The 26721-nt window shown below is 37.9% G+C and overlaps 3 protein-coding genes across 3 annotated transcripts; all 3 read left to right on the top strand.

The window, feature by feature from the left end:
• The first annotated feature begins 206 nt into the window (after positions 1-206).
• On the top strand, positions 207-10704 carry LOC134629195 (D(1A) dopamine receptor-like). The gene is made up of 2 exons (XM_063476296.1): positions 207-2020; positions 10662-10704. Exon 1 carries the CDS (start codon positions 619-621, stop codon positions 1993-1995), a length of 1377 nt encoding a protein of 458 aa, XP_063332366.1. The 5' UTR covers positions 207-618; the 3' UTR covers positions 1996-2020; positions 10662-10704.
• LOC134629196 (intelectin-like) lies at positions 10662-14101 on the top strand. Its single transcript, XM_063476297.1, has 8 exons — positions 10662-10720; positions 10817-10903; positions 11044-11190; positions 11286-11533; positions 12214-12378; positions 13033-13150; positions 13341-13447; positions 13784-14101. Exons 2-8 carry the CDS (start codon positions 10819-10821, stop codon positions 13925-13927), a joined length of 1014 nt encoding a protein of 337 aa, XP_063332367.1. The 5' UTR covers positions 10662-10720; positions 10817-10818; the 3' UTR covers positions 13928-14101.
• Positions 14102-19984: 5883 nt separating this feature from the next.
• On the top strand, positions 19985-26520 carry LOC134629726 (intelectin-like). The gene is made up of 6 exons (XM_063477248.1): positions 19985-20096; positions 21311-21558; positions 22831-22995; positions 25631-25748; positions 26171-26277; positions 26377-26520. The coding sequence occupies exons 1-6, from the start codon at positions 19985-19987 to the stop codon at positions 26518-26520; spliced, it is 894 nt and encodes a 297-aa protein (XP_063333318.1).
• Positions 26521-26721: the final 201 nt, after the last annotated feature.

Below are 26721 nucleotides of genomic sequence, written 5' to 3'. Positions count from 1 at the left end.
AAAAACCCCAAAGAAAACCAAAACTAATATCCTGATTCAAATGCATGAAACAAAAAAAAACTGTAATAGTAAAACTCTATGGGGGAATTTAAGTTTCAGCATTTCTGGCTGTAATCTCTATGAACGGAAAAACTGGCCTAAATTAATGGGAACATCTGTAAAGGAAAGTCTTTTGTGTGTTTGTGTTGAATCATCCTGCTTTCATTTAGTTACAGCAACGTCTCCACTGATGGTAAGAGTCCTGAGAGTAGGAAAATAAGAGAGCGAGAGAGAGCGAGAGAGCGAGACCGAGAAGGGATTAATCTCAAACAGTAATGCAGAATGAAACTGTTCACAGAGAAAATTAAAAATGGCTCGACATGATTTCTGCTTTTCTCAGGTGGCAAACTTCTCTCAGCTCTGCGCGTCTGGGAGCTGTGCTGTCAGCAGTGAGCACCAGCTGGTGGTGCATCAGGTCCCCAGTCAGTCTGCTGTGCGCTCAGAGCAGAAGCTCAGATCAGCCCGAGTGGAGCAGGACACTCAGTCGCCACTGTGGGTGACCATTAAGACTCTTGTTTTGTTAGTGGCGAGGATTCTCGCACTTTCACTTCGACATGTGGCCGAGCGCAGGACGAGGCGATGAATAATACAACCGGCTTGGCGCTGGTAGGAGCTGGGAGCCGGGAAGGGTTACCGGCGCACCGCGTCTTGACGGGCTGTGTTCTGGCGCTGCTCATCATTTGGACACTTTTAGGTAACTTCACGGTGTGCGCGGCCGTTTATCGCTATCGCCACCTGCGCGCAAAAGTAACCAACGTCTTCATCGTGTCGTTGGCTCTGTCGGACCTCCTGGTGGCCGTGCTGGTGATGCCGTGGAAAGCGGTGGCCGAAGTGGCCGGTTTCTGGCCGTTCGGGGGCTTCTGTAAAACCTGGCTGGCCTGCGACATCATGTGTTCAACGGCCTCCATCCTAAACCTGTGCGTCATTAGTGTGGACCGATACTGGGCCATCTCCAACCCGTTTCGCTATGAGAGGAGTATGAATAGGAGGGTGGCATCCGTCATCATCGGTGTGACCTGGACAGTTTCTGTGGTCATCTCCTTCGTTCCTGTGCAGCTAAACTGGCACCGGGCGGAGATCGGTGACCCAACCGGGGAGAATCTGGCGCACTACGGTAATCGTATTGACGATGGCAGCTGTGACTCAAGCCTCAGCCGCACATATGCCATCTCCTCCTCCCTCATCAGCTTCTACATCCCGGTCGCGATCATGATTGTGACATACACACGCATCTACCGGATAGCCCAAATGCAGATCCGCATGATATCCTCCTTGGAGCGGGCTGCCGAGCACGCGCAGAGTTGCCGCTCGGACGTTCCGGAACTGATTTCGCACCTGTGCACAGAAATGAGCACCCGCTCGTCTCAGTCTCACATCAGTCTACATCCGGACTGCCAGCCCTCTAATCAGTCACACTGCGAGCTCAAAGTCTCCATCAGAAAAGAGACAAAAGTGCTCAAAACTCTGAGCATCATAATGGGCGTGTTCGTCTGCTGCTGGCTGCCTTTCTTTATCCTCAACTGCGCTCTGCCTTTCTGTCCCGGACCAGCTGCTCCAGCGGCCCAACGCGGCCCTTACTGCGTTAGCGAAAAAACTTTTGATGTCTTTGTGTGGATCGGCTGGAGCAATTCGTCTCTAAACCCGGTCATATATGCGTTCAACGCGGACTTCAGAGACGCTTTCCTGCGCCTGTTGCGCTGCCGGGGACGCGGCTTTTTGGCCGCGGTGAGTGCCGCGGTGGAGACGGTAATGGCGAGTAACCAGGCGGGAAACTCCAAGCGAGAAAGCCCGAAGAAGGTGAGGCTGGACGTCTCCTGCGCGACGAACACGAGGGGAAGTGAGGACAGCGGGAACACTACGGTGACTGTGTTTTATCACAGAGGGACGAGGTCGGAACAAGTGACGGACACCGAGGACAGGAGCAACAGAGACAAGCTGACGCACATTCCCATCTGAGCGGGATCATTTCAGGGGTCGAGGGGTAAGGCAAACACAAGGAGAACAGACTAAACCCCGGATGTAGAGGGACAGGAAAAGTGAAGCACTGAATTTTTCCCACCAGGGAGAACTCGAGGACCCACAAAATAACCCACCTTACTGCTACACTACATCTGGGTGTCTTCTAAAGTCTTTTTTCCCCTCTTGGGATTAGGGAGTGTGTTTGGATAACTATGGGTGGTGCAGCTGTTTCTACGTGTGTGTAGACATAAGCTTTATCTTTGCTGATCAGTACCCAACCAAATCTTTAGGTTAAAATATTCTGAAGCAAAATTTGAAGGGGGGCTGTTGAATAGTTTATAAAAATAGCAGGTTGAGTTAGGTGGAGAAAAAAAAGGAGAAAATATGACCTTTTATGAAGAAAATATATATAGGTGTACTTTGGAAGTAAAGGGGACACCTGTAGGTGAATAAATGCTTGAATCAGGCAGAGGGAGGTGCATCCTTCTCACCCTCACCTCCAGCTTTCAGATCGGAGTAGATGTTTTACATGGATGGGTGGATTAACAGAAAAATTTACTCAGTAGGACAGAGGTTTTGCAGAGTGGCCATTCAAAAGGCAAATAGCTGGCTTTCCTCTCTCTCTTCCCCCAGTGTGGAGAGAGATTTACCAGAGGTCAGGATTTTTGTGACTCTCTAGAAATGGGATTATGTAAGTAACTCACATTAGCACCCGTCAGCTGTGCATCTTGGTGGATGCACGGTGCACTCTGTTACCCCCCCCACACCCCCACCTAACCCAGCCACCCCTCCCTCTTTCCCCTGAAAGAAACAATCATGAATTATTTGTAGTGGTTGTTCCTGTGAAAGATGTCCTGACCAGCAAGAACACAGAAGCTTTTATGGTGACAACTCCTGAAAATACAAGATGTGATTCTTTGCAGTAAGGCTGATGCAGAAATGGCCACCACAAGAGCAGAGGCACGAAGTCTCGTCTGCTCTGTGATGAACTTTCTGCATATTTACATCTGTTCATTTTAATTTCACAGGACCTTGTTGGTGTTAAATATGAACGCGTCTGTTGTGACCTGAAAGAGCCACCAAGCCTTAATGGAACCAACAAGAAATATGATTTCCTCCTGCAGTTTGTTTCTAAAACCGCACACACATAAGCCTGTAAACCAGAATTTGCTGTTTTCCCACTTTTCTTTGTGTTTTAAGGCCTAAACAAAAAAGTAAAGGTGACTTTCTGTACCTGTATTACTCATTTCCAGTCTATACTCACTGGCTACTTGATTAGGTATACTTTCGGAACTGCTTGTTAATACAAATATCCAATCAGCCAATCACACTGGAGCAACTGGTCAGGATTACCTGCTGAAGTTCAAACTGAGCATAAGAATGGGCAAGAAAGTCAATTTAAGTGACTTTAAACATGAAATGGTTGCTAGTGCCTTTTTCTGTGCAAGCATGTTTAGGATTTACAGAAAATGGGCTGAATGTCCAGTGAGCAGCAGGTCTCTGGGTGAAAATTGATATTGATATCAGCAGTCAGAGGAGAATGGCTAGACTGCTTTGAACTGATAGGAAGGCAGCAGTACATCAAATAACTAATTGTTCCAATGAAGGTATGCAGAAGAAAATCTCTGGCACAATATGTCAAATTTTAAAGCCCAAGCAGAAGACCACGTGTGGTACCACTCCTATCAGGTAAGAACAGGAAACTGAGGCTACAATGCACTTGCAAACAACATGAAAGCCTGGATCCATCCTTGTTGATGCATTGTGTATCAGGATAATCGTTTGTGTCACAAAGGTTAATTAATATTAAATTGGTTTCTTGAACATGACGATGAGTTCACTGTACTGAAATGGCCTCCACAGATCCCAATCCAACAGAGCACATTTGGGATGTGTGGGTCTGGGACTTCTTTAGCCCTACTGTTAATCCAAAAAAATGGAACTTCCTTTTCTTTTGTTTAGAGTTGATGAAAAGCTCTATTAAACCCACATTAACTTTTTTTCCTGACATCAATATATTAGCTGTTTCTCAAACCAAAGAAGCCCTTCCTGAATGGGCTGTACCTCATAGCATAGCACCTAATTTTTTCAAATAAATCCATCATAAATGTTCCAAAAGGCATTAACATGACTAACATGGTTAGATGACAAGAATTAGTCTAGTAGACGGTGACTGCAACACCTTCCTCTGTCAGCACAGCTTTCAATCAAGGTGGTTACAGTACAAACTTTAAACGTTAAAATCCAAACAAATGAGTTATAAAATAGTTTGGTTTTTCCATTCAAATCAGCCAATTTGCTTGACCATTTCTAATTTGTGTAAAAAATGTATGGTCCAAAGTTTGAACATATATTATGAGTGAAGTTAAATTTTAGCTTAATATATCAAATATATTTTTCAAGATATAATTAAAAAATAGTCCGTCCACTTTCAGGCAATGTTTGAACATGACTATCGCGAAAATCCATCCATTCACTTCTGCTGATCCTTTTCAGGGTCGCAGGGGGGCTGGAGCCTATCCCAGCTGTCTTAGGGCGAGAGGCGGGGTACACCCTGGACAGGTCGTCAGTCTGTCGCTGGGCTAACACACAGAGACAGACAACCATTCGCGCTCACATTCACTCCCGCATTGACACCTATGGGCGATTTAGAGTTTCCAATTAACCTATCCCCACTAAGTGCATGTCGTTGGTGTGTGGGAGGAAGCCGGAGTACCTGGAGAGAACCCACGGGGAGAACATGCAAGCTCCACATAAAAAGACCCCGGCCTGATAGAATTGAACTCATGAGCTTCTTGCTGCGAGGCAACAGTGCTAACCACCATGCCACCATGCTGCAAAACAATTAAAGATAAAAGCTTAACATTTTCATGATTCTTTTTTTCCCCCATCAGAATGAATGTGGATCTATAATTTGGGGCAGGTACATAACAAAAAGTCTCAGTACTGGCTAGTTAAAATATGGAAAAAAATCAATCAACTTCAATACTTTAACTTATTATATTTGAGTACACAGTAATAAAAAACTTTACATCGCAAAAGACAATTATAGAACAAAATTCTGGAGGTTCTAGATGGAACTGTTTTCATAAAGGTAGGTTTATTAAATATCAGCATATTTTCAAACAGATATAATGATCACTGTGAAATTTTACTGCAACGTTTTAGCGTTGATGATTTGAGATTGGAGTGATCCAGGCCTTGAAAATTAAAAAAATTGTCCACATATTTTACTAAGTTATCTTCTGAGTTATAATCATACTACCATCTGGAAACGCCTTGTTCTGTTTGTACAGGACAATCTACTGATATCTTTGTTTTTGTGCTACAACTTTTTTGTGATCATACTTGCTCCAGGATAAAAGTTGAATGTAAATATGATTTCTCAGAATTTCATGATAAAATGTGTTCTACATGCTTTTTTTTGCAGTAATGTGTAATGTGTAAATTGTGTAATTCAACAATATACCTTATGTATATGTATGTATATATATTCCCAATGTGAAGTGTTTTATTAGTGAGTGCTCAATAATGGGACTTTCCAACACTGATTGAATTTTTTTTTCATATTTTAATTAGCTAATACTCAGAAATTGTTTAATGTATTATTCCCAAATTACAGATTCTGAATCATTTTGATGATAAAAAAAGAGCACTGAACATTTCAGACTCTTATCTTTAAAAGGTTATGAGATAATTATGCATATGATATATGAAGCTACAATATCACAGCATTCGTATAAACCCTCAAATTTTCTATCATAAAACTTTGATGAAAATTGAAGACAGCTGAGCAGAAGGCATAGTTCATCTCAGATGGAATGACCCAGTTATAACATTTTACTTTAGTTATAAAAATTCAACCCTTTCCATACTCTTATTATGAAGGGTAATATTTGCTATACAAGCCAAAACTGCTTTTCTTTATAACAGGCTGTAAGTGTATCAAAGCAGCTCATTTAATATGTGAATTTAAGCAGATTCTCTCTCCTATAGCCAGCATCAGTCTGACACGCTTCCTATAATGGATTCATTTTTCAGCTGCAACTGAATTTTTGTCATCCAACTATAAACTGAAACCTGTCCTTCCCAGTATGTTAAATCCTTCCTTTAATTAACAGCAACAAATAATTGTTAGTCATAGTTCCCAGTTGTACTGAAAACATATGGAGAACCATAATGTAATCTCAAGGCAACAGTTATACCGTGTTTGTGTCTGTGCATTGCAAGAGTTGCGAAAGACATTATGGTATGCTTCTAATTATAGTGTTCGCTCTGCAATGGGCTTGCAACCTTCATGGGACATTCAGCTGCACCGTGCACAAGAATATTCCCCACACCAAAGAGGATTAATAAAACAAAGGTTAAATAAATGTTTTAAAATGTGCAGATGTTGCACGGGGAGTGAGAAAAGTCTTTAAAGGTCTGACTGGAGTGCCGTTCATGATGAAGTGATTATATCTATTAATATTAACTGACTAATGACTGTCCTCATTTCATTCTTGTGTCACCCAAAAGAAGCTCATTGCATTAATGTGTCTCCCATGGTAGATGACCAGGGGAAGGTTTTTATGGGTCACATCTGCCTACCTTGATAGTGTGAGAGTTAAAAGAGCCCCTGAGGCAGAGAGATTCTGAGGGAGGTGTTAATCGATGTGTGCGCTTGAGGAGGGAGAACTCCTCTAATAAAGGTAATTCCTACACTGAGCTTTCTAAGGAACACTGTTTCTCATGATAATCCTCCCTCATAATAATAAGTGAAGGGAAGTAAATGTAAAATCTGCAGCAAATAGAAAAAGTGAGGCATTTTCCAAATGTTAATTCACTGTTAATTTCTATTTCATGAATTCGAAAACAGGAATTTCTACTAAGTCTGAGAAGTTCAATAAATGTTTAGGTCTTAAATGAGTTATTAGAAAGCTTTGACCAAATATTTCACAAGACCAAAAAAGAACAGGAGGAAAAAGCAGAATTTTGTTAATTCCTATAAACAAACATTTTCCACTTCACTCTGTATTTTTGTGAATTTCTTGTGTGCATAGCAGAACATATACTCTCACTGGCCACTTTATTAGGTTCACCTTGCTAGTGCCAGGTTGGAGCAGCTTTTGTTCTTCAGAGTGACTTTAATTCTTCATGGCGCTGGAAAACATTCCTCAGAGATTTTGGTCCACGTTGACATAATGACATCATACAGCTGCTGCAAATTTGTCAGCTGCACAGCCGTGATACAAATCTCCTGTTCCCCCACATCCCAAAGGTGCTCTATTGGATTTAGATCTGGTGACTGTTGAGGTCGTTTGAGCACAGTAAACTCATTGTCATGTTCAAGAAACCAGTTTGAGATTATTTGAGCTTTGTGACATGGGGTGTTATCCGCTTGAAGAAGCCTGGCCATTCTGACATCAACAGAGCAACTGGCTATTTTGCCTTCTTCTAAACATTTCCTGTAAACTGTAGAGACATTTGTGCAAAAAAAAATCTCAGCAAATCAGCAGTTTCTGAAACACTCAGACCAGGCAGCAAGAACCGTGCCATGTTCAAAGTTGCTTACATCACCGTTTCCCCCTTCTGAGGCTCCGTTTGAACATCAGCAGGTCTTCTTGATCCTGTCTACATGCCTAAATGCATGGAGTTTCTCCAATGTGATTGGAGAAACTCCATGCATTTGGCTATAACAGATATCTATCTGTTATAGTTAAACAGATGTACCCAATGAAGTGACTGGTAAGTGTGTATATGCAATCACAAACCATTTTTTTGTATATGGTTTGTGATTGGAAGGCTAAATCTACTCTTATCCTACACAATGATGATGAGAGAGGTCCCACTCTAATCTTTGTTTCCTGTGGATGTTCATTCTCCTCATTCTCCTACCCTGGATCGGATTTAGACCCAGACAAGTTTTGATGGATTTTATTTTCTTTTTCCAATCAAGAAAATTCAGTCGGCTTACAGTTTCTCTTTGGAATCTTTAAACCACATGGAGGGTTAGGCCATGTTCACAAGCTGATGGCTTCCACAAGGCCTGCCAGTCTGATAAAAATGGGCTTTTAGGGAGGGTTTTAAGGCACTTTAAAGAATCCAGAGATCATATCAGTTGTTTCAACATTAGGCAAAAAATAAAATAAAATAACATACAGAATTTTAGTACAAACAAGTACAAATTGTGAAAAGCTACTATAGTGAAGTCACAGAATAAACATATAGAGCTGGAAATTAGATTAAGGCCCATAAGTATTTAGAAGTGCAAAGCTTTTGTACCTCTGCACACTCTGCACAGAGCATTATAAATCACGCAATAGAGGTATGACTGAAGTGTGGAATTTCTGCTTTAATTCAAGGGCTTTAACAAAAGTATTGGATTTACTGTTAAGGAATTACAGCCATTTTTATGCACACAACTTTTGACTGACAAGCAGTTTTATGAGCACATGAGGTTTGCTTCCTTGTTATTTCACAACACATTGAGCAGGTGAAAAAAAAAATCTGGAGCTGATTTCAAGTGTTGAATGAACATTTTATACCTGTTTTCTTATTAAGAGGTTTAAAGTAATGTCAGTGTAAGTGAATGAGTGCATCATATCAAAGGCACATTACCACCAAAGGCTGAATGATAGCCGTTGGTGGTGATGTAGATTAATCTGACTCACTGATGTGAATCGGTGCATAATCAGATTAGTTTATGGGCATTCCTATCTATTTAGAATTGTTGGATATAATATGGAAATCTCTGACTTATTTTAAAAACCACCATAATCTGATTGAACTGTTGCTTCCAGAAAAACAAAACAAAACACCAACTTAAAAAAAAAAATGTTTGGATGAGAATGTGCAGTTATGTGTCAGATACGTGGACTCCCCTGCACACCTCTCTCTCTTCTCCTCTGTGGTTTGTAAAGTCTCTCTATCTGACAGACCTTATAATCCCCCTTTGGTCCTTTGGGGAAATCAGATCATAAAGTTCTCACATTGTTTGCTTCAATAATCCTAAAAGTCTTTGGGGGGAGAGAAGTCCCTGCTTTCAGCATTATTATAGATTTATAGAGAACACATTTACAAAAATTTAGATTTTGTCCAGGCTTATAATTACATCTACACAACTCTTATACAAGAGCATGTGTTCAAGTCAAAGAACATGAGAGAATTAGGCCAGATAAAAAATGAAAGTTAAAAAAAGTAAAGGTAGAGATAGTCTAGAGTATTCCACTAAACCGAGTCAAAGCTGTGTGTTTGCCAGAGAATTTGATCTGCACTGAAAATAGCTACAGAATAAAAAAATGAATGCAGAACCAGAACTAAATCTTATTGTTGTAAAACAACATTTTTAGTTAAAATGAAACATTGCAGGCTTACTAAAGTTTAAAATTACTTTGATTAAGCAATCATTCAGAGAAACTAAAAGAAAAATAACCTTTGCCAATGCCACTGTCCGTTCAAAGGCAGTAAATAATTCAGACGTGCGTTTATGTAACAGTTTTGATTTACATTTGTACATGGGACAAGAGCCAAAAATAGCTCCAGGGTTGAAAAAAACACTTGGAGGGGGAGAGAAAACAATTGGGGAAGTGCAAGAAGAGGACACACAATGCTTTATTAATAAGAAGAAACGGTTCCAACAGACGGCCACAAGTGGCCGGTGCAGCTGTGTCGGTGCATCTTTCCTGCCAGTTTTCATTCGTTCTGTTGTGTGAGGCAGTTGAATTATTAGTGCGAGGTGTCAGAAAACCTTCCAGCCCACTCTCACAGTGTCCCTCTAACCTCTAAGAATAGACCACGATGAGACGGGCTCGGAGGGAAAGAGCAGAATTTTTGTCTGTCCTGGTCAGAAAATGAACCTGATACAGGCAAGAGAACGACGGCATCTAGTGGCTGAAGTCAGATATTACACCCACTAATTTATGTTAGACAGTTTGAGCTAAACGTTTGAGCTGATAAACACTTAAATGTGGACTTTAGGAGTATTATAAATCATTTTATTATAATTAAACAAAATGGAAAAGTGAAACAACAGGAATTTTTCCACAGTCAATAACCTTAACATTTCAGGACAGTGGAGGTCAGTCCAACATCCAGTATCAGTAAAAAGGACATTAATGACTCCAGAGATGATTTATGAACACTGGTAAACAATAACTTGACCCATTTATGAATTTAAACTTTGCTCTTAATGTCACATGACAGATGTCACAGCTCTATATATTCTTCTGTTACGTGAATAAAAGCCTTATTCCAACTGCCTTATTTCGATCCAGGACAGGATCTACACGGTAGGGATACAACCAGCAGTTTTATTGGTTCAAAACTTCGGGTGTACTAGTTTTTAAAATCTTGAAAATATTTTTATTCATACGCAGTGTTGATAAGCAGTTCATAACTGCCAGTCCTCTCTTTCCATCTTAAATTGATCCAAATCTGCACAAAAATGTAATAGGTTCTCTTTCTGTCCTTACTCTACCTCTCACACATTTATGAAAAAGTTCAGTTCAGCATTTTATTGTGAAATCTTGCTGACAGACACATCAGTGCTGTGTTTGTCTACAAATAAGATTCATACCTGTTTTGTAGTCATTTGAGTTGTTTGTTTTTCTTGATCAAAAACCTGGAATATATAGAAGAAAAAGGGAGATATGGAAATATTTTACAAATCACTTCTTTTCCAGTACCCGAAAACAGCTTCATTATTACCAAGACAGCTCCTTCAAGAAGAAACACCGCTAAAGTAAAAACACACACATGCATACTCATATTCTGAAAGGTGTGAGAGAACATTGAGCAGTTTGATTGTTTAAATTGTGTTGTTTTTTTTCCCTCTCAGAGATGTTACACAACATATTTTTGCTTTTTGTGGGTCTGCTGTCATTGGAACATGTGTCCTTTGCAGAGGTTCCTTCTTCACAAATAGGTAATTCAAAAATGTGTGAACTATGCCTATTAGCCTTACAGCCTCATACAACACATATATATGCTTATAACCATGCACTTTGTGTACTTTCCCTTCCTGCTGTCAAAATGTAAATTTTCTTAACTTGCTTTAATTTTTAGTAAATATCACAGAAACAAGAGAGTATGCTGAGAGGATGCAAAACTTTACCAGGACAAATTTTGAGCACTTGGAGAAAGTGAGGAACAGATCCATTCGTGTTGCAAGGAGCTGTAAAGAGCTCAGGAACAGATATGATGAACAAGAAGGTATGGACAAGATTCATAAACGTAACATAACAGTCCAAGGCATTTATGTCCTCTTAAGACTGAATTATGTTATCTTAATGCTATAACATTTCCAGATGGAGTATACTACCTGACAACAGGTAATGGCATGCTGTACCAGACTTACTGTGACATGACCACAGCTGGAGGCGGATGGACGCTGGTGGCGAGCGTCCATGAGAACAGCATTTATGGAAGGTGCACTGTGGGTGATCGCTGGTCCAGCCAGCAGGGCAACAATGCTGACCTGCCAGATGGAGACGGGAACTGGTCCAACAGAAACACCTTTGGAACAGTAGAGAGCGCCACTTCTGATGACTTTAAGGTAAAATAAAAAATAACCAGTGGTGAAAAGAGACATTAACACTACTTTTACTTTTAATTTTGAGGTTGGTTAAGTAATTCCATTTATTACTTTCTACTTCTTTTTAACTCATACTTTATTCCACTGCATTTAACTGATTGTAATAATATTTCACATCAGCATTACATATAAAAAAGCATAGTAAGATAATAAAATACATCCATTTAGTTCCGTTTCTAATTGGATTTACCAGAAACTAGATGTAAAGAAGATAAAGACTCAGTAAAACTTACCTTTGAACTGTGCACCTTTACTGTACTCTACTATCTAAAACTAGCTAGCTACAATCACCTGCAACTAGCTGTACCTGAGGGTAAATAGGTAGAACATAATAAAGAGTTTAGAGTCCTTGTTGAGTCCTTGGATATCTGCTTTGATTTCTTTTTTCTCATTTTCCATGTCTGTTCCTCTCTCTGTCTCATCTTGCTGTTACTGCCTGTTCTACTGTCTCTGTTATGAGTCTCTGTATTTAGGAATTGTCTTTTACTTTTTCAAAACTTACTTTTAAAGAAAGTTCTCTTTCATGATTTCAAAGGTTGAGTGAAATGAGAAAATGTACCTATTTGTTGCAAAATAAGTATGGCATAAGTGTGGCAAAAGTCTTATTTAAAGTCACAGCAGTAGTGTGTGCACGTTCCCAGAATCCAGGTTACTATGATATAACAGCTGAGGACATGTCTGTGTGGCACATTCCCAACAACTTCCCGCTGGAGTTCTGGAACCTGGAAGCTGCAGCCGTCCTCCGCTACCACACTGAAAACCGCTTCCTCAGACTGTTTGGAGGAAATCTCTTTCAGCTCTTCAAGGTAATTTAGTTGTCCACAAACCGAACTTATAACCAGGGTAAAAGATCACAACCTGCTAGGTATCAATTACCTGGCAGCTAGTGTCTGTCATTGACACAGTAGTACTACTGGATGGGTGATACTTTGTACAAATGATTGTTGCCATTGATCTCTTTCTTTGGGTGGTCTGTGCATGGGAAAAGGAAACTGAAAAATAAGTATTTTTGTTTGCATTTCTTTCTCTTTCTTTAACACTTGAAGACTCACACAAAGAAAGAATATTGCACTTATGACGTCTTTCTGTCAAAATGTCCTGTTCAATTAAATTAAAAGTGTTACATTTAAATAAATGGTAAGAAGTTATCTGGGTGAAACAGAGATGCTGCACTCCTTCACTCCCTTCGGACAGCCTGTAGCTTTTCCACAGAAGCCAGAAAATCATATTCACACAGCTACACATGTTGATTTTAAAATGCATTTTCAAAAGCATTACATTTGTTTGCATTTCAGTCAGAAACTATTTACAGATATACAAATAACTCCAGCACTGAGCCACTTCTAACCAGTTAGAGCTGAGACCTTTTTAGTATAAAATAAAACAGTGGTTAAAAATGTTGTTAACTACACAAGCAAACCTGCAGATCTACGCGTGATAAGACTGTGTCATCTTTTCAGCAATATCCAGTGAGATACAATGTTGGGTCATGCGGTGACAGAGGGCCAGCTATTCGCATCGTATATGACCACGGGGATGAGGAGTCCACCAGAATGTTGTATGGACCCAATTCAAGAAGTAAGAAGCTAAAAACTCTATCTATCTATCCATCCATCTATCTATCTATGTGTGTGTGTGTGTATACCATTATTGATGAATAGGATACACATGGATTATCATCTATACTAATAAAAGGTTAAGTAAAATGTTTTTAAGTGTACATTGCATCCCAAAGTTAATGATATTTTTTATGTTTCTTGTTTGAAAGAGGAGTTTGAACCAGGCTTCATCACATTCAGAGCAATAAACCATGAACGTGCCGCCATGGCTATCTGCTCTGGTGTCAAGCCAACTGTTGGTTACAACACTGAACATGTGAGTAATCAGTCATCACACATCTGCTGGCAATGAGTCATCACAACAAAGTATAAATGCTTAATAATAATAATGCTTAATAATGTGTATGTGTTAGTCCTCATAGGGAAATTACTGAATTTCTCGGAGGAACCCACCCGAGGGATTAATAAAGTTTCATCTAATCTCTAATCTTACTCCTCTGCATTTAACCCATTCACCCAGTGAAGCAGTGGGCAGCCACCAATGCAGCGTGTAGGGACGGTACCTTGTATATCAAAGTATATCCAGTGTACTGACAATATTTGTGTGTGTGTGTGTGTGTGTGTGTGTGTGTGTGTGTGTGTGTGTGTGCAGTACTGTATAGGAGGAGGAGGATATTTCCACCCTGACCAGTGTGGGGACTTCCCATCATTTGACTACGACAGACTGGGCAGGGAGCAAGGCTGGAGCGCCTCCAGAGAGATGACCGAGGCTGCTGTCTTACTGTTTTACCGCTGAGAGGATTTGTGTACATGTAGCCTCTGACTAAAGTCTGTTCAGCAGTCCCAGCTGTAACCAGATCAGATAAAATTAGGCTCATTTGTACAATGTTTATTAACCACATGGTTTCTGTATATCAGAAACCAAATGGAAATTAAGAGATAATTAAAAGAGTGATTTGAAATTGAACCGCCCACCAGCAGATGGTACTATGAACTGTCTATTCAAATAAAACATTATTTTAAATCATTTTGGGAACTTATTATTATTCAATCACCACACGTAAATGATATAGGTAAAGATAAATATGAATTTGATCATTTAATCTATGGACAAGACACCCGGCTGCTAGACCTTCAAGTTAACTTTGAAGTTGATTGGACACAATGGACATATTGGCTATGAATTTTCATACAAATGTTAGAAATACAGCACAGGTCAAAAAAACCTGGGGTGCTGTGTATAATGTACAAAAAGTGCGATGTTTTGAAAATCTCATGATTTTATATTTTATTCACAATAGAAAACGTATCAACTATTTAAATTGAGAAAATGTATTTTAGAAAAATATTAGCTCACTTTGAATTTGATGGCAGCAACATGTCTCAGAGAAGTTGGGATAGGGTAGTTTTTATCACTGTGTAACATTCCCTCACAAAAGTCTACAAACATCTGGAAACTGAGGAGACCAGCTGCTGCAAAAATGTTGTCTCATACTTGTCTGATATGGGCTTCTGCTGCTTAACAGTCTCGCACCTATTTTCTCATATTTTTTTTATTTGACACATCAAATGTTTGATATGAACTGCAGATAGGTCAGTTCACCACAGCCATGCTGTTGTTAAAGAGCAATTAAAGAGCTCCTGAAATATGAAAGGCCTTCCTATGATAAAAAAGGGATATGCTACATGGAATAGTTGAAACAGTTCATTAATTTATTGTTTAAGGTTTTTCTATGGGATTTTTCCAACTGTATCAGATAAATAAAGCAAGAATAAATTTTATTTTTATCTGCATGCTCTGAATTCCTCAGAAACAATAAAGAGAAATTTAAAGGCAATTAAGAAGATCAAATATTTAACAAGTAAGAGATAAGGGATGAAAAGAGGTAAAGGATCAGATTGATACATGGGGAATGCACTGAACAACTACAGGTATTTATGATACAATAAATACTTGTCATTCATGACTGGGGGCAGAACACTGAAAAAAAGGCCATGTTGGATTTATTTTATTCAATAGTGGACATTGGTTGCACACAACTGTTTTGCTTTGGCAGAAACTTAAACAACTGAGTTAAATCAACACAACTTATTCATATTCAATAAACCTGTGCATTTTGTGTTGATAAAACATGATGGAAATGTGTTTAGATGAAGTAAGTTGAGCTCTTGGAATGTTTTAATCCTTCACAATTTTTTCATTTTATTTCAGCACTATTCAATAACTTTTACCCCAGTACTACATGTTGTCTTCATACTACATAATGGTTAACAAAATCTAGAGTCTGGTTAACCTAAAAATTGCATGGATTTAAAATGACTACTATCCTCTAATCTTTTTCCAGGTTGCAGGGGGGCTGGGGCATAACCCCGAAGTGATAGGTTAAGAGTCAGGGTTCACCCTGGACAGCTCACCAGTCTATCACATAGAGACAAACAACCATTTGCACTCACATTCACCAATTAACCTAACTCTAATAACAGCATGATTTTTAACTGTGGGAGGAAACCAGAATACCCAGAGAGAAACTACTGCAAACTAGCCAGATTGTGGATTTGAGCCCAGGAGCTTCTTGCTCTGAGGTAACAGCACTAACCACCATGCCAACAATCCAGACTTAACAAAAGTAGGAAAGCTATGATTTCAAGGCTTGATGCTGAATTTTCTGTACATTTTTGTCCTTGACAGGTTAAACCACAATAAATAGCAATAGTATACCTGTGGTGTGTGTAGTTGTCTGCTTCTTCTAACTGCAGTGATTTTCCTGCAGTTTGAAATCTTGTGCGAGCTTGTGAATTTCATGATTCCAGCAACTAACCACTCTTACTAGATTGTATCATGTAATCTCAACAAGAACAAATTAAGTTGTTGAATTTCATACAGATCCTACATGATTTAATTACAGTCAAGATAGAAACATGAAATTTTTGTGTTCAAATCGCAAGGTAGACTTTTTTTTTAAGGTAACAACCACCCAATTTACTTTCGGTATACCGAAAAAAGTAGACCGAAAAAAGTAGAGCGGCTACGATCCAAAGCGCGTGAGACTGAAATCCCGTGCAGTGTCGCGAGATTTAACATTGCTATATTATTGACTTACTTCACTTGAACATGATATGAACAATTTAACCTACCCTCTCTGCATATCATGTAGTTTCTACACTATATAGTTACACTTAACTTTAAAGCATGAGGCAATTGTGCTAAATACACGCAAGATGCTTACATAAATCCAAGAGATGGCCAATCCCTTTTTTTCAGTGAATAAACAGACTGAAGTGTGTTTATCCTGGCAGATAGTGTGTTTAGCTATATGGTTGAGTGGGCGTGTGTGTGTGTGTGTGCATGTGCGTGTGTGTAAATTTAAGTAGCTACGAATACTTCCTAATTTCAATTTAACTTAATGCATACAGGTGCAAAATACTGTTATAAGAGTGTATTGTGGTCTTGAAGGGGTTTATTTTTGGCAAACTTTTATAATAAAGTTTGACAACTGCACAAGGAATTTTGTATTAGAGCATGAGAAAAAACAACAGATAAAGACAATCAGATGTGTGTTTTGCAGGTAGACTCTAACATTGTAAATAAAGTTTGAAATAGAAATCATCAAAAACAAGAAATCAGGATTTAAGTAGCTTGCCTCTTTTAACACAATGATTGCAGTTATAAATTATAAGGACAGTGCAATGCACGTGGCCAAATATGTATAAAAGAGGGGTCTTAGAAGCATTTGGGATTAAACATTGTGGATTTATAAATTGGAATTATAATTTTTGACTTTTATCTCTCTACTCATTTTTGCTGGACAGGATTTCAGTCACACAGGATTTGGGAAAATTTGTACCTTTCCTATTGGATTATATCAACATGGAACGAAGATAAGTGCATCTTCCGGCCTGGATGCACCCATCCTCCTCTCAAGATCAGCATTAAGAATCAGGATTATAATAATAACAATATAATAATAATTTCAGCGATGATTATGTAATTATTAGTATCTGATCCAGCTTTTGGATTGCTCCTGCTAAATTGCTTTATTAAAATATCCACATTCAAAAAGTCTATATTGTGAACATTACCTTTTTAATCCTTTGTGAAACAGTAAAGGTAAAAGCCAGTAAATTATGTGAAGTTGTATTTACCTACTTTAAAGGAACACATTATTTTTACTATGTTCTGATGTGTAAAATCTTGCAAGCATTAGAGGGTGCTTAGAGGTTTAACTCAAATTACAATGAAAACATTTTTCAAAAAATGATATTGAAATATTTAGATGCTACTTTCACTGTAAAGCATTAATATTGAAAAACACTTATACTTACATATACTTATTATGAGCAGACCTTCCAAAACATTCAGTGAAATGAGAGTTTTATAACAAGGCTTATACAACACATATATTGTTTATTTTGTGTTTTTCTGTGAAACTGAATGGGTTTCAGTGTACAATAAGTAACAACTTTTTATAAATCGCACAGGGAAAAAAATTGTTTAACAACAGGTCATGCTAATCCAACAGAAAAGGCCTTAAACTGTAAGATTTACAGCTTGCTCAGTACTCTTATTTACAATTTACTGTTTTGTTGTTGTTGTTTTTTAACAGAATTATTCTGGCAAACGCAGTTGACTTTTTTTTTCTTTTGTGAAATTAACAAAATTTTTCTTTTACAGTGTGGAAACCACAAATAAACCTGCCCTCTAAAAGCGAAGCACTCTGTTGGGGTGAATGGTACTTTGAAGCCTTTAAAATATGACAGGTTCTCATTATTAAAGATTTTGTGGAGAAGGACTTAAATTCAATACTGGATTTAACAGGCAGCCAGTTAAGATAAATTAATAAGGGACATATGCTCTCTCTCTCCAGTCCCTGTCAGTACTGCTGCGTGAGCATTGTCCATCCTTGAAGTAACAAATGCATGAATTAGTTTTCAGCTTCACCTTAAGACAGGAAGTTTTTACTTTTAGCAATATTGCGCAAACGAATAAAGGCAGGCCTCTAACGTGTTGTTTCTTAATGCTGAAGGAGATATCCTGGTCCAAATTGTAAAAAATAAATCTATGCAACCATACCCTTTTAGGACAGCATCCTGTCAAAAACAGTCCAAAGTTCAATACCAGTAAAAGTTAGATTCAGTTATTGAATATAGTGATGATTCATAAACACAAACAAACAACCTCTTGGCCTAGTTTTCAAGCCAGACTTTGGTCTTGACGTCGTGTGACCAAAGCTCTCTTATGTGAACAGAAGTCTCATTCCAACTGCAAACTTGATCTTTTTCGACACACGATCGAATTTACACGGTAGGGATACAAATTGCAGTTTTCCTGTTGTAACACTTTGGGTTTACTTACCAGTCATAGCACAATAATAATCATTAGCTAAGCTCGATCAGAAGTAGTTCTTTACTGTCCATGTTTATTGGGTGCTATCAGACAAACATTAGAGTCAATGAGGATCTAGTTTTTATTCATACTTACTATTCTGGTGTGGATTTACTTTTTGGATCTCCTCATTGAAAGACATTGTTTAATTAACACATTTTTGATTTAAGAAAATTACAGAGGAGATACCAGCCCTTTCTGGGGTTACGATAGGAAGGGTTTGAAACCCCCAGCTGCCACATCAAACATGTGGCGCTACCTGCTGTGGCGACTTCTTGTGTATAAGAGGGGAGCAGTGGAAAGTAGCTTCTTCTACATTTAGCTTAGTTTAATACTTTTCTCAGTATCCATGTCAGCTGTGATCACTTGAAAATTTTCATGATTTGAATTTAAATTGATGAATCCAGCAGAGAAAATGTTTTTTTATGTCTCTAATGTCCACTGTTTCCTGTTAATTGTTATGTCACTTTGTTTAGTTTTGTTAGTTTAAGAAAAACAAACACTTTGCGAAACAAATTTTTTCTAAAGAATTTTGTTTTTGAGAAAAAACATAATGGGTACAGAGATCCAGAGTCAAGACTACTTAATTAGAAGTAGACTGGAAATAATAAAATTTTAACTGCAATAAACTGCAGTTTAGAACTGACAATTCTGCATTAATTGCAACGTTATAGTGATCCAAATCTGTGAGTGTAAACATGTGGAACAAAAATTGACTATATCGACATCAAACTGACTCTGAACAGCTCTCCATGTTAAGTCTTGATGCGTGATGATCACTCGGGTGTGGAAACTTTCATTTATGTCATTTATGATATTGATGACAAATGTATACGCTACGCTAGATTACCATGGTTTCAGTCCTAGTGAAACTGACAGACAACACATCAAAGCCCTATTTCCTTAGTTATTATTGGTGTATGACTCAACACAAATCATTCTGCCAACAAGGAAACAATAAAAAAAAAAATCACTAACTTTATATGTGTAGCTTCATAAACATTTCTCATACTCAGGGTCATCACACCACTTCTTTTTCAGTACACGAAACCAGTTTCATTTATTAGTTAGACATCTCTTCGAAGAAGGAAATACAACACAAGTGAAGTAAAAACACACGCATGCATATTCTCAAAGGTTTTGTAATCTTAACAATAATTACTACAACTTATGAATGGTTGTGTGAAATAACACTGAGTTTGATTGTTTAAATGTTTTTTTTTCCCCTCACAGAGATGTTACACAACATATTTTTGCTTTTTGTGGGTCTGCTGTCATTGGAACATGTGTCCTTTGCAGAGGTTCCTTCTTCACAAATAGGTAATTCACAAATGTATGAACTAGTCTTAGGTGATACAACACAATACATATGCTCTGTGTACTTTCCCTTCCTGCTGTCAAAATTTAAATATTCTTAAATTGCTTTCAGTTTTAGTAAATATCACAGAAACAAGAGAGTATGCTGAGAGGATGCAGAACTTCACCAGGACAAATTTTGAGCACTTGGTGAAAGTGAGGAACAGATCCATGTATGTTGTAAGGAGCTGTAAAGAACTCAGGGACAGATATGATGAACGAGAAGGTAAGGACAGTGTGTTCACATTTCATTAACTTAACACAACAATCCAAGGCATTTATGGCATTTATAATTACCATCAACATTATTGTTTCTCCTCCAACTCAGCATGCTATATTACTTTCTGATGAAGATTGTAATACTTTTCTCCATCATTTTGTAAATAAGGTGATGGACCTGAGATCCTAAATCTCCTCAAGTGCCTCCCCTTATGAAGATACCCTTCAGTGTCATGGGTCATTTACTTCCTTTTCTCCAATCACACTTAATGATTTAATTACAGTAATAGGTAAAATGAAATCCTCACCATGCTCTTTAGATATATTACCTCCCTCTGTCCTGTCTGGGACTCTCACCAGCATTGGTCCCACATTGCTATCCATCATCAACAGTTTACTGAGGCAAGGCTGTGTCCCATCGTATTTTAAACATGTTGAGGTAACTCGTCTATTAAAAAAACAGAAACTAAAGTCTTTGTCTCGTTCCTGCTTCTTTCATTTAAGGAACATTTCTAAACTGCGACATATGGTTTCCTCAGCTGAATTAGAAAAAAATGTTCATGCATTTGTGTCATCGCGTTTAGATTATTGTAATGCCCTGTTTACCAGCTTGGACAAATCATCTCTTTCTCGCCTTCAAGGTATACAAAATGCAGCGGCCAGGCTACTAACACGCTCTATCAAGCGTGCTCACATTACTCCCATTTTATATTCTTTACATTGGCTCCCAATAGATTTTAGAATTCATTTTAAAATTCTTGTTTTAACATACAGAGCACTAAATGGCCAGGCCCCAGATTATTTATCCAAGCTTCTTATAAAATACACTGCTGCTCGTTGTCTTCGCTCACAGGCTCAGAGTTTGTTGGTTGTTCCCCGTACACGACTGAAGACGAAAGGGGACAGAGCCTTTCAGTCTGTGGCACTAAGGCTGTGGAACGGTTTACCACCACAACTACGTTTGGTTGACTCTGTGGAATCCTTTAAAAAGCAGTTAAAAACTTTTGTGTTTAAACCGGCCTTCTTGAATTGTTTTGAATTTGCATTGTTTATATTGTCTATATTATTACTTAATGTTTTCTTTATTTTAACCTTTGTGTACAGTGCTTTGTGACTGCCTGTCTACGAAAAGCGCTTAATAAATAGACCTTACTTACTTACTTACTTACTTATGTCTTCTTAAGACTCAACTATGTTATCTTAATGCTATAACATTTCCAGATGGAGTATACTACCTGACTACAGGTAATGGCATGCTGTACCAGACTTACTGTGACATGACCACAGCTGGAGGCGGATGGACGCTGGTGGCGAGCGTCCATGAGAACAGCATTTATGGGAGGTGCACTGTGGGTGATCGCTGGTCCAGCCAGCAGGGCAACAATGCTGACCTGCCGGATGGAGACGGGAACTGGTCCAACAGAAACACCTTTGGAACAGTAGAGAGCGCCACTTCTGATGACTTTAAGGTAAAATAACAAATAACCAGTGGTGAAAAGAGACATTAACACTACTTTATTTCGAGGTTGGTTAAGTAATTCCATATTTTGCTTTTTACTTTCTTTTAATTCATATTTTTTTATTTCACTGCATTTAACTAATCGTAATTAATTGCATAGTAAAGTTATACATAAAAAATGTGTGGTAAGATAATAAAATACATTAATTTGGTGTCTATAATCAGTTTCTAATCAGATTTTCCCAACCTGTTAGATGTTCTCTCTCTGTGTACTTCAAGAACAGTTTCCCATCTCAAATTTCTGTTTTCGGCATTATTCATTCGCTTATTACCCACCAGTGTACCGTTGTTTACAGCGCTGTCGGCCGCTGTCTTTTTTTTTTTTTTTTTTTTTTACTTAAATGTCCTCGGACAAGAAAGCCGTGATAAATGCACTGCCCAAGTGCCCCCTCTCCCCACTGCCTTTCAGCGGCAGGCAGCAGCAAACAGGTCGTCAGAGGAGGCCGAGATGATGATAAAGTTTAACATTGTCTAAAATATTGCCTGAGTGCCAAAGCACTTTAAGCACAAGCACAAGATTGTTAGTTAATCATTTACAAATCAATATTGTCTGCATGGACAGCAATTTACATCCCCAAAAAGTGAACATATAAAACTGCGGTGTTAAGCGATGTGGTTGAAAAATTTGGGTGCGCCTAAGAAAAAAAGTTAGGCGCACCAGTGCAACCGTGGCAAAAAGTTAGTCTAGAGCCCTTTTGGTTTTTTTCTATTCTTAATTATAACATTTCAGTTTGTGTTTTATCATTGTTCTAGAGTCCTTGGATCCCTACTTTGATTACTTTGTTTCTCTAGAAGTGTTTTCCATGTCTGTTCCTCCCTCTGTCTCATCTTTCCTTTAGTGTCTGTTCCACTGTCACCACTATAAGTCTGTGTTTAGGATTTATATTTTATTTCTTGCTTGTTTTACTTCTAAAGTACACTTTCTTTCATGGATTTCGTTAGTTTTATTTCCTTGTCAGATCATTGGTTTATTTGCTCCTGTAGTGTTGTCTGTGTCTTTGGTCTGACCATGTTTTTTGTGATTCCCATACAATTTTGGAACCTGTTTTATAGACTTTGTTTTGTAATTTCATTTGATATTTTATAAATTTAAGATGACTAAATCTAAAGATGAAAAAAAGAGCAAATGGAACTATTTAAATCTATCTGTTGTAAAATAATTGTGGCAAAAGTTTTAATTAAAGTCATTAGTAGTGTCACAGTAGTGTGTCCACGTTCCCAGAATCCAGGTTACTATGATATAACAGCTGAGGACATGTCTGTGTGGCACATTCCAAACAACTTCCCGCTGGAATTCTGGAACCTGGAAGCTGCAGCCGTCCTCCGCTACCACACTGAAAACCGCTTCCTCAGACTGTATGGAGGAAATCTCTTTCAGCTCTTCAAGGTTTGATTTGATTTGATTTTATTGATTAGCATTCAAATATCTCAGTGAATACAGAATACAGAATAAAGATTACCACAAAGCAAGAAAGCATGAGACAAGGCTAATCAAAAGGTATTGGCTGAAGCATTTGCTTATTACGCCAACCCTTTTAACAAAAGATCTTTTTGCATGCAGCTCCTGTACACAGGGCTCGAAGCAAAGAATAAAACAAAGCAAAGCAAAAACAAACAAACAAACAAACAAACAAAAAACTTTTCACCTTAGATAAGTAACTACATCAAAGCAAAACAATCAAGAGTTTCAGTATTATTATTTTTGCTCTTTTCATTCTTGATTTATATATTTTTCTAATACTCTGTTTTTAAACATGTTTTTAAACAAGGAAAATGAACTACACCTTTTTAAATCACTGTCATAACTATTCCACAGGTTAACTCCTCTAACAGAAACACATCTCTGCTTTATGTTTGTCCTTATCTTGTTTTTTTTAAAGAAATCTGTTCCCCTTAAGTCATATTGACTCTCTCTGACTTTAAACAGCTTCTGAGTACTGCGGCAAAGCAAGTTATTTTGTGCTTTATACATTATCTGTGCCATCTTATATTCAACTAAATCATAAAATTTCAGGGTATTCAGATTAATAAACAAAATGTTAGTTGGTTCTATATAGTTTGATTGATTTATAATTCTTATAGCTCTTTTTTGTAACTTGAAAATAGGAAGAGTATTTGTTTTATATGCATTACCCCATATCTCCAGACAATAAGTCATATATGGAAGCAACAGAGAACAATAAAGTGTGTATAATGATTTTTTGTTCAGGACATGCTTTGTTTTGTAGAGAATAGCAATGGTTTTTGACATTTTTGTTGTCACATGGTTTATATGAGACTTCCAACTCAGCTTATCATCAATTATCACTCCAAGAAATTTATTTTCATACACTCTTTCAATTTCAATTCCATTAACCCTGATTTTAGATACATTTTTCATTTGTCTAGTGCCAAAAATAATCAATTTTGTTTTCTTTATATTTAATGATAACTTATTTACATCAAACCAGTTTTTTAATATATTTAACTCCTTTTCCGCTGTAGTCAGAAGCTGTTCTAGGTCTTTACCTGAGCAATACAGAGTGGTATCATCAGCAAACAATACACATTTTAACAGTTTGGAAACACTACATATGTCATTTATATATAATATGAATAATTTAGGGCCCAGCACAGAGCCCTGAGGAACACCACAAGTTACCTTCAACTGATTAGATTTTACATTATTGATTTCGACATATTGATATCTGTCATCCAGGTAACTTTTCATCCACTTATATGCTATCCCTCTTATGCCATATCTCTCTAGTTTATTCATTAATATAGAATGATCAATTGTATCAAACGCCTTTTGTAAGTCTATAAAAACACCAACAGTATATTCCTTATTATCTATAGCATTAGATATCCCTTCTACAAGTTCCATCACTGCCATCGAAGTGGACCTTTTCACTCTAAAGCCATATTGGTTAACACTTAGGAGATTATGCTTCTCTATATATTTATCAAGTCTATTAACAAATAACTTTTCTAAAATTTTTGAGAACTGTGGGAGTAGTGATATTGGCCTGTAATTGGTAAACTGACATCTCTCTCCGTTTTTATGGATTGGAATAACTTTTGCTATTTTCATTTGTGAGGGAAACACACCAGTTCGAAAGGACAGATTACAAATGTATGCGAAAGGTTGCACTATATATTCTATAATACTTTTAACTAATATCATGTCAATACCAAAACAGTCGGTGGACTTTTTATTTTTAAATGTCTTCACAATGTTAATTATTTCTCTATGAGTTGCAGCACCAATAAACATGGAGGACACATTCTGAGTAATATGTTTATTTAGGTCGTTATTATTTCTTGACTCTGGAAGAAAAGGAAAAGGTAATTTAGCTGTGCAGAAACCAAACTTATAACCAGGGTAAAAGGTCACAAACCGCTAGGTATCAATTACCTGGCAGCTAGTATCCATCATTAACAAGGTGGTACTACTGGATGGGTGATACTTTGTACAAATGATTGTTGATCTCTTTCTTTGGGTGGTCTGTGCATGGGAAAAGGAAACTGAAAAATAAATGTTTTTGTTTGCATTTCTTTCTCTTTCTGTAACACTTGAAGACTCACACAAAGAAAGAATATTTCACTTATGACGTCTTTCTGTCAAAATGTCCTGTTCAATTAAATTGATAGTGTTAAATTTAAATAAATCGGTAAGAAGTTACCTCGCCAAAACAGAGATGCTGCACTCCTTCACTCCCTTCGGACACTATTTTTTCAGGTTTGGTCATTTTTCTCTGTGGTCTTCTCTTTTTGTCTGTAGCTGTTCCACAGAAGCCAGAAAATCATATTCACACAGCTACACATGTTGATTTTAAAAATGTATTTTCAAAAGCATTACATTTGTTTGCATTTCAGTCAGAAACTATTTACAGATATACAAATAATCCAGCACTGAGCCACTTCTAACCAGTTAGAGCTGAGACCTTTTTAGTATAAAATAAAACAGTGGTTAAAAATGTTGTTAACTACACAAACAAACCTGCAGATCTACACGTGATAAGACTGTGTCATCTTTTCAGCAATATCCAGTGAGATACAATGTTGGGTCATGCGGTGACAGAGGGCCAGCTATTCGCATCGTATATGACCACGGGGATGAGGAGTCCACCAGAATGTTGTATGGACCCAATTCAAGAAGTAAGAAGATCATGTATGAAGAAAATAATGGTAATAGAGAGGTTTTTTAACCATTAGCCATAATGGCTGATAGGGTATAGTTGTCACCCCAGTGGTTGGTCGGGGAGGACACTTAAGCTTGTGAATGTCACGTGAGAATGAGGAAATGTAGGAGCTTAACAATACGATGCAGGATTTTGAAACTGATACCATTAGGTGTGTCTGCTAGAAGGCTGCACTGCTAGAAGGGGTAGCACTGGTGCGCACCAATATGTTTTGTTTTTACCGTCACTGGGTAATGTAAATTATAGATCTGGATTAGCATTAAATGTTTGCTTATTTTTTGTGTAAATTGCAACACAGTGTTAAGACTCAAATAATTTTTTTTCAATTTCATAATTTGGTGTTTAAATATATTTGGTTTCATGTTTTCTGTTTGAAAGATGAGTTTGAACCAGGCTTCATCACATTTAGAGCTATAAACCGTGAACGTGCGGCCATGGCTATCTGCTCTGGTGTCAAGCCAACTGTTGGTTACAACACTGAACATGTGAGTAATCAATCATCACACATCTGCTGGCAATGAGTCATCACAACAAATGGTATCAACTGACAATATTTGTGTGTATCTGTGTGTGTGTGTTTGCAGTACTGTATAGGAGGAGGAGGATATTTCCTCCCTGACCAGTGTGGGGACTTCCCATCATTTGACTACGACAGACTGGGCAGGGAGCAAGGCTGGAGCGCCTCCAGAGAGATGTCCGAGGCTGCTGTCTTACTGTTTTACCGCTGAGAGGATTTGTGTACATGTAGCCTCTGACTAAAGTCTGTTCAGCAGTCCCAGCTGTAACCAGATCAGGGAAGACTACAGATTATTATTTTTTATACAAGTATTAATCACATAGTTTCTATATATAAAAAAATGGTAATTGAGAGATTATTAAGAGTCATTTGTAATTAAGGCACATACCAGCAGTAATGAACTGTGTATTTA

This window comes from Pelmatolapia mariae, linkage group LG6, assembly GCF_036321145.2.
Source record: "Pelmatolapia mariae isolate MD_Pm_ZW linkage group LG6, Pm_UMD_F_2, whole genome shotgun sequence".
NCBI classification, from domain to species: domain Eukaryota; kingdom Metazoa; phylum Chordata; class Actinopteri; order Cichliformes; family Cichlidae; genus Pelmatolapia; species Pelmatolapia mariae.
Note: the sequence above shows the minus strand (reverse complement) of the source record. Positions and strands in the feature narration are given on the sequence as shown.